At 40.2% G+C, this 7,471-nt stretch overlaps 1 protein-coding gene across 1 annotated transcript in view; it reads left to right on the top strand.

Annotated features, from left to right (window-relative positions):
• mycbp2 (MYC binding protein 2) overlaps positions 1-7,471 on the top strand; it is a 79,220-nt gene that overhangs the window by 17,734 nt on the left and 54,015 nt on the right. The window contains 9 exon segments of the mRNA XM_020609421.1: positions 860-1,013; positions 1,291-1,427; positions 1,430-1,513; positions 2,377-2,619; positions 3,105-3,176; positions 3,560-3,656; positions 3,773-3,846; positions 5,812-5,950; positions 6,174-6,250. Coding sequence (XP_020465077.1) covers positions 860-1,013; positions 1,291-1,427; positions 1,430-1,513; positions 2,377-2,619; positions 3,105-3,176; positions 3,560-3,656; positions 3,773-3,846; positions 5,812-5,950; positions 6,174-6,250 — 1,077 coding nt within the window.

Below are 7,471 nucleotides of genomic sequence, written 5' to 3'. Positions count from 1 at the left end.
CATTCCCCCGGAGGAGCTGGAGGAAGTGTCTGGAGAGAGGGAAGTCTGGGCATCTTTGCTTAGACTGCTGGCACTGTGACCTGGTTCCGGATAAGCGGAGGAAAATGGATGGATGATGATCTTGTATGTGTTTTAAATAACTAGCACTTTCATTATTTGGTCAGTTACAAAGTGTAAATTTAATGCATTTATACATATGCATATGGCCTCTGTACCAGAGTCAAATTCCTCATCTGTCCAACACACCTGGCCAATAAAGCTGATTCTGATATAGAATATCTGTTAATCTGGCGTGATTTTATCTGTTCTGTTTCACTTGTTACATTAGTTATACTCTCATGCTAAGCTTTCATTTCAATAAGTTCTTCACTGAGACTAGAAAGAACTTTATTTGAGTCAATAAACCAGGCTGAGAGAGAATGGCATCCTTTTTTAGGCCAAGCTCCTTTGCCTCTCCATGCACTCAAGTGGGTCTGTCATTATCCATACTGTTAACAGAGATGGTGAAGTCCTCAGTAGTAACTGCAAATATTAATGGCCCCTGGATAAATGTAGGTTGTTTTACAGTAGAATTTTTAGGCCATACAATTAAAAGAAAACACCCACTCTGAACCACTTTTATCAATTTTTGCTTACTTTAGAATGCTTATTAAAAATAATTATAAGGCAGTTAAGCTAAAGATTTCACAACATGTTTATTGTGTTTTTTTTTTTTTTTGGAAACTGTATACTTTATGCTCAGTGTTATTATGTTTCTATATGATAACATATCTCCACTAGTGTAGCTACTCTTGGGCTGTGGTATGGCAGCCTGGTGGCGTTCGTTAGCTCATAGAAAGGTATTTCTGTGTGTCTTCAGATCATTGGCATTGGCCTGTGTGGGGTATTCGAGCTGATAAAAGAGACTCGGTTTTCTCACCCCTCACTGTGCCTGCGCAGCCTGCAGGCCTTGTTGGATATGCTGCAGGGACAACAACCTGAGGGCTTCCAGACTGAGCCTCCTGATGTGCTAGGTAAGGCTGAAAATGTGCACTCATAAGAGTTTATTAAGTGTATGTGTACAATCTAATGCAGTCCAGTGCAACAACCCTGCAGTAAATCTTATTCGGTTATATTGACTGTGTTAGAGATATGCTGATGCAAGTTAATGATCATTTCTGAGCCCATAGGTAGTTGTGGTGTTGTATTGGTCAGCATCATATTGAAAATTAAGTTATTTTGTTCAGCTTTATTTACATACACATCTTCTCACAAATGTATTACCTCTCTACCTCTTGTTTGCTTCCTCAGAATCTCTTTTCCAGTTGTTGTTGGAGACCACAGTGCGAAGCACAGGGCCCAATGACCCGACAGGACAGGCCATTACTGCCCTGTCCTGCGCCTGCCTCTTCAGTCTGGTGGTAGCCTGGGGAGGCACAGGCCAAATCCAGCCTGGGGAGACACAGGCAAAATCCTGCAGGCCGTGTCTGCCATCCTCACCAACAATGGCAGCCATGCCTGCCAGACCATACAGGTATTAATCAGTACATTAGACTGCCATAAATTAGGCTGAATTATTTTGCATTTCTTACATTCATTTGAAAACAGAAACCCAGGAAATGTGGACTATCATTCATTCAAAAGTTTACTTCAAATGAGTAGAAGATAGATCAAGTGCATTTTGGGTGGATAAAGTAATTGCTGGCTTCTCCATGCATTTCCATTGAGCAGAAAGTCTCAGAGCAGTGTCTGAACATCACAAATTGAGTTTTGGGAAATGTTAAGTCACTGGTTCCCGTGTTTGATTCTCTACTTTACTTGCATTTTTCTACCAATTAGCTGGTTTTCTGTTTACTTGAATCTCTACCTCTCCCTTTCTCTGTTTACTCCTCTCTGTTTTAGATTCTGCTTTATATCAAAACATGTTGCTAATGACAAATCTTTATAGCAAAATTTTAGTAGTACCTTAAGGAAAAACAATCTAATTTTGTTGGCAGGCTTTATGTTTCACCTTTACCAGAATACAGTTACAAGTTCCTCTACCTGACCAGGGCAACAGAAAGACCTTTTTGTGTGTGTGTGTGTGTGTGTGTGTGTGTGTGTGTGTGTGTGTGTGTGTGTTTTGTTTGTTGCTGGCCTCTCATCTTTCAGGCTTTGACTAAACTGTAAATCATCACAATGGCAGGCAGGCTAGAGAGATGTGTGGGCATGTAGTACATGCTGTGTGAGTCTTTGTGCTTATTTGCATGTATTTGAATGGTGAGATCTTCAGAGAGAGAGAGAGAGTGTGTGTGTGTGTGTGTTTTATAGTTGCCATGAAAATAAGAGGAATGTGAAAATAAAAATTTAGGCAGCCCTGCAGTCTCTCAGCACCCCTCTTCTCCAAAATGTCACCAGGTGCCCACCATACTGAATGCACTGCAGAGGAGTGTGCAGGCTGTCCTGGTGGGAAAGATTCAAATCCAGGATTGGTTTGGGAACGGTATCAAACGTGCTGCCCTGATGAACAAATGGGTCCTGAAAGAGGTGTCCATTGATGAAGATGAGCGCTGTCTTCTGCAGACTGATGGCTCTTTTCTGTACTTGCTCTGCAAGGATGGTCTCTACAAAGTAGGCTCTGGATATAGTGGAACTGTCAGGGTATGTAACATTAACAACATGCCTGTCATCACCGTCCAATTATAACCACATACAGTATATCTCAGTTTGGTTGTTTGGAGCTTTTCAGATAAACTGAAGAAATAAGTCATCCTTTGTGGGTTGAGAAGATTCTTAATTATTTAATTAATTTTAGTTTAATTATCTCAGAAATGCATTATTGTTAAGCTTAAAAAAGTTGACTTTTTGAAGATGCATTACATGGTTTTCAGAATTGTCTTATGTGTGGCTGTGCTAACAGTAGCTCTTTATCGAATGAAATTATACATTCCATTAAACCCTGAATTGACATTTGTATGCATGTGATAAACTATCATTTAAACATAAAGGTACCACATACAGTGCATACTTATTGGAGATTTAGATGAACTTGTTTTGTATTGGCAGGAGAGAAAGCAAATCCTCCGTCATCATTAAGTGCAAGTGTTCTCAGTGGCTCATCTCTGTATGTGTTTATTAACCCGCAGGGCCATGTGTACAACTCCACGTCTCGTATCAGGAATCGAAAGGAGAAGAGATCATGGCTGGGCTTTGCTCAGGTAAGTAGTGGAGGTTTAATTAAATGTTTCTCATGCACATTTTACTAAAGTGATTTTGAAATGGTATTGAGTGTTTAAAAGAATGGGAAAAAAAATTCATCTTAAAATTGTCTTCCACGAAACTTCAGTCATGTTGGTTATTTCTAGTTGATGCTTAATTTGGTGTTGGTTTCATGAGTCTTAGCAGCTGTAAATTCTGTTTTTGGAGCTGCTGCTATGTTCTAATGAGTGTGATGGGGAAGACACTTCAGAGAATTAACTTGTGTAAACACAGAGTTATCTTTATCATTATCATCAATCTGTCTGAGTTGGCTCTAGAGCTTACTTTAGAGATAGTCCTTTCTGATCGTAAATTAACAGTAATGTTTGTGTTGTCTTTTCAGGGATACTTGTTGTATCGGGACACCAGTAACCACAGTATGTCTGCCATCAAGATCAACCCTGAGACTCTGGAGCATGAGGGCACTGTCACCATGCCAGGTGCTGAGAAAACACATTTTTGTGCTTTTTAAAATGCCTCATGGGAGTTAAGTTGCCAAAATTCCAATTAACTAATATGCACCCAGTATTTACAGTCACTTTGTGTTGCTCTGCAGGTCAACACTCAGAGGGACAGAACATCATCTTCACAGATGGAGAGTACATCAATCAGATTGCAGCTTGCAAAGATGTAAGTTCAGTGTTCCTGCTAAAGCTCCTCACAACTAATGATTGAAATGTGAAAATGTAAATGATTTTGTATCTGAAGGGCACGCCCTCAGTACTCTCAGGAGTTCCCCAGCATGTGAAACTGAGCTGTTCAAATTTTCTGCAGCATGTATCCAACAAAGCCTTACCCAGTTGCCGATTTTGTCACCCACAACTACACATCAGTGGAGTTGGGCTTATTGAGATGTTTTGTCAGTGTTTGTTGTGCTTATTGAGATGTTTTGTCAGTGTTTGTGAGCAGTTTTCCTACTTAGAGTGAAAGGGAAGAGATACAGAGGCCATGACTGCACATGGTCATCTTCTTAATGACCAGTTCTTCATACACATCAGTGCAGTAAAATCCTCCCATGCTCATCAATTGTTTTCTTTTTTTTATGCTCTCTGTCTGTCGACGTGTTGTTTCCTTCATGAAAACCAAGTCTTTTGTAGTTAAAATGAGGGTAGTTGTTCCTCTTGACTTCCTTGTGGAACATTTGTCACTTTCCTTGCTGTAGAGGCTCCTGTGTCACTTTGAAAACCCCTCAGCTGATCACCAGCTGTGCCACAGAAGGGTTGCAGCTGTGTCTGTGCTGGTTTTTGTGTTTGTGTTCTACATATATGTGTGTGCCAGTAAGGGCAGTGGGTATTCTCTAGAGAGCTTAATCTCACAAGAAGTTACCTGCATAATCACGCTGTAATGTGAGTGAGGAAGGAGCAAGTACTGTATATGTAACCACTGCACAGACCTTTTACAGTTGTGGAAAACAACAAGAGATGCACACAGTGAAGATGGTTCAGATGCAGGCAAGAATAGTGAGATGATGATGTGGGTAAATTTTTGAAGGTTAACGGAATAGTCAGAGGAAGACGGTAATGTGGGGAAGTAAGGTTGGGCATGGAACTGGCCAGGGGATACAAGTGCTTATTTAATGATCTGAGTGGCACATGTGCTTTGCTCTGCAGGACTCATAGCTCAATAGATGAGCCTTTCATCATTACCACACAGCAGAAACCAGACCATCCACATTTTCCCCATCATCCCTTTTTTATGCCCTTGTTGTCTTTATTATTTTCCAGTTGTGTTCCTCTCTCTACCCTGTTGCTTTCCTGTAAATCATCCCTTTTAGACACATTCCCTGCAGACTGACTAACCAGCATCTCTGGCAGTTGTATCATTCATTATAAGCCTTGCATTATGTGAGCTGTGGATGATGCCACACCCTGTGTTTTTGTTAATAAAAAAGTATATGCTGTTAACAGTGTGAGGTTTTACATTGCTGTAGCCACAAATAATTAAAAATGCATTCACAAATTATGCAGTGCCAAGCCACACTTAACAGGAGACTGACCCAGACATTTTGCATTTCCAGTTGATAGACTTATCTGATGACTCCATTAAGGTTTATAATCCATGTGTTAATCCAAACTGCATCCAGCAAATTAGTTATGAGTGTATGGGGGCCCATTTGTAATGACTTGAGTCATTCCCCAATGTACAAATACATAGACATGCACAGTCAAATGTGTTCATGTTCAAAGTATCTGCAGTGTATCCCCAACACAAATTAAAGAAATACTTTTCCATTTTTGGAAACATTTTTGCTTTCCTGTCATCCTCATGTCTGTATACTAAATATTCATAGATAGATAGATAGATAGATAGATAGATAGATTTTGCTCTCATGTCTATGGTAATTGTTATTCATGTGTACATATGAGTGAGATCAATCATCCCACTTTCAACAAGAAAGCAAGTAAGCGCATTTCTCAAACTCTTGAACTGTTTTAAGAGCTAGATGCATTTTGGGTTTCACATTCAGTCAGGTGAAGTAGGGATATGTTTTCATTAAATCAGAGGCTTTTTGTGTCCTAAAACAGTTTACTTGGACTCTAAATGTGTTGTGAAACTAGACCGTGTTTTTTTTCCTGTTGGCTCTTGCTATTGCAGGATGGTTTTGTGGTGCGGATCTATACTATGAGCGCAGACCCAGCCCTGCAGCAGGAACTGCAGCTGAAGCTGGCAAGGAAATGTCTGCATGCCTGTGGAATCTCTCTCTTTGACCTTGAGAAGGATCTGCACATCATCAGTAAGTGAAACAAAATGTACAGACAGCTTTATAAAGCATTTAGAAGTGATTTTCACTCACATATGTTATCCATACACCTACTTCTGGCACTTCATATTGTATATATGTGTGTCTTAAAGGTTGCAAATTTGTTTCAAATTGGTCAAAACACAGAGGAATAAATGTACTTTCTAAACCTGTCTCCTTGTGTATTTTTGCTCTAAATAGCTTGTTTTTTTTTCAGGCACAGGCTTTGATGAGGAGGCAGCATTGCTTGGAGCAGGCAGGGAGTTCGCTCTGATGAAAACCTCCTCAGGAAAGGTGAGATAGAAGCCCTGCCCTGGTGAAGTTTAAACAAAATAAAAGTTGGAAAAGATTCAGTTGCTGAGGTTTAAGAGCTTTTGTCTTCTTAATATTAGACCAGGCACTTCAGAGGGTTAATGTAGGAGAAAGGTTTAGTGTTTTCTAAGACCATGCAAATCCCATTCTGCAACATTAACATTCTCTCAATTCTTATCATCTGTGTGTAATTAGCTGTCATCAGCTTTTCCTACCATCAAGCTGTACCAAGGCATAACAATATATACTGTTTGTCCTCTTGTTTTGGAAATTGCTAAGGGTTCCCTAACATAAAGTGCTGTAAACAGAAAAAGGGAACTATATATTGTTTTTATGTATCATGGTCTTTGCACAGTTTATTGTGCCCTGGACCCAACTCTTGTTAGTGATTATGTGCACATTGAGCCTATAAAGCGACATCCCTGCTTAAATAACTGGAAGTGATTAGAGTAGGCTATTTCACCTAGCTGAGCAGTGGCTAATGTCTGCCTTCAGGAAAACATACCAGGGCCCACTCCAGATGAAGCTTTCTGTGTTTATGAACCTGTATACAAGTAAAAACACAAACAATGAAATATTACATAATGACAAATTTTAATGAAGTCAGAACAACATAGATATCAAATCAAATCAAATCAAATCAAATTTTATTTGCATGTCAAAAAATCACAACAAAAGTCATCTCAGGACACTTTACAAAGTAAGGTTTAGACCTTACTGTTATCAATATTAATACATAGAGAAAACCCAACAAATCCCCCTTGAGCAAGCATTTGGCGACAGTGGGGAGGAAAAACTCCCTTTAACGGAAGAAACCTCTGACAGACCCCGGCTCTTGGTGGGCGGCCTTCTGCCTCGACCGGTTGGGGTGAGTGGATAGAGGAGAGACAAAAGAAGAAAAGCAACAAGACACAACAATCAAACACTGATCAGGTCGATGTGGCTGGTGACTGCTCATCAGAGACATAGAGCTCCAGGGCCAGGGCAACCTGCAGAAAGGTACAGGGAGAGAGAGAGGACACACTACGGGAGAGAGGAGACACAAAGTTAGTAATGTGTAATGGTGGCATATAGAAGCATAGGGAGAGAGAGGAGAGGGAGAGCGGACAGGAGGGGAGGGAAAGAAACTTCTTTCTCTTTATTTAACCAGGTGAGAAGAAAAAAAAACCCATTGAGATCACGATATCTTTTACAAGGGTGACC

Source organism: Monopterus albus, unplaced genomic scaffold (assembly GCF_001952655.1).
Source record: "Monopterus albus unplaced genomic scaffold, M_albus_1.0 scaffold99.1, whole genome shotgun sequence".
In the NCBI taxonomy this organism is placed as follows: domain Eukaryota; kingdom Metazoa; phylum Chordata; class Actinopteri; order Synbranchiformes; family Synbranchidae; genus Monopterus; species Monopterus albus.
The sequence above is the reverse complement of the archived record's forward strand: the minus strand, read 5'-3'. Positions and strand labels throughout refer to the sequence as shown.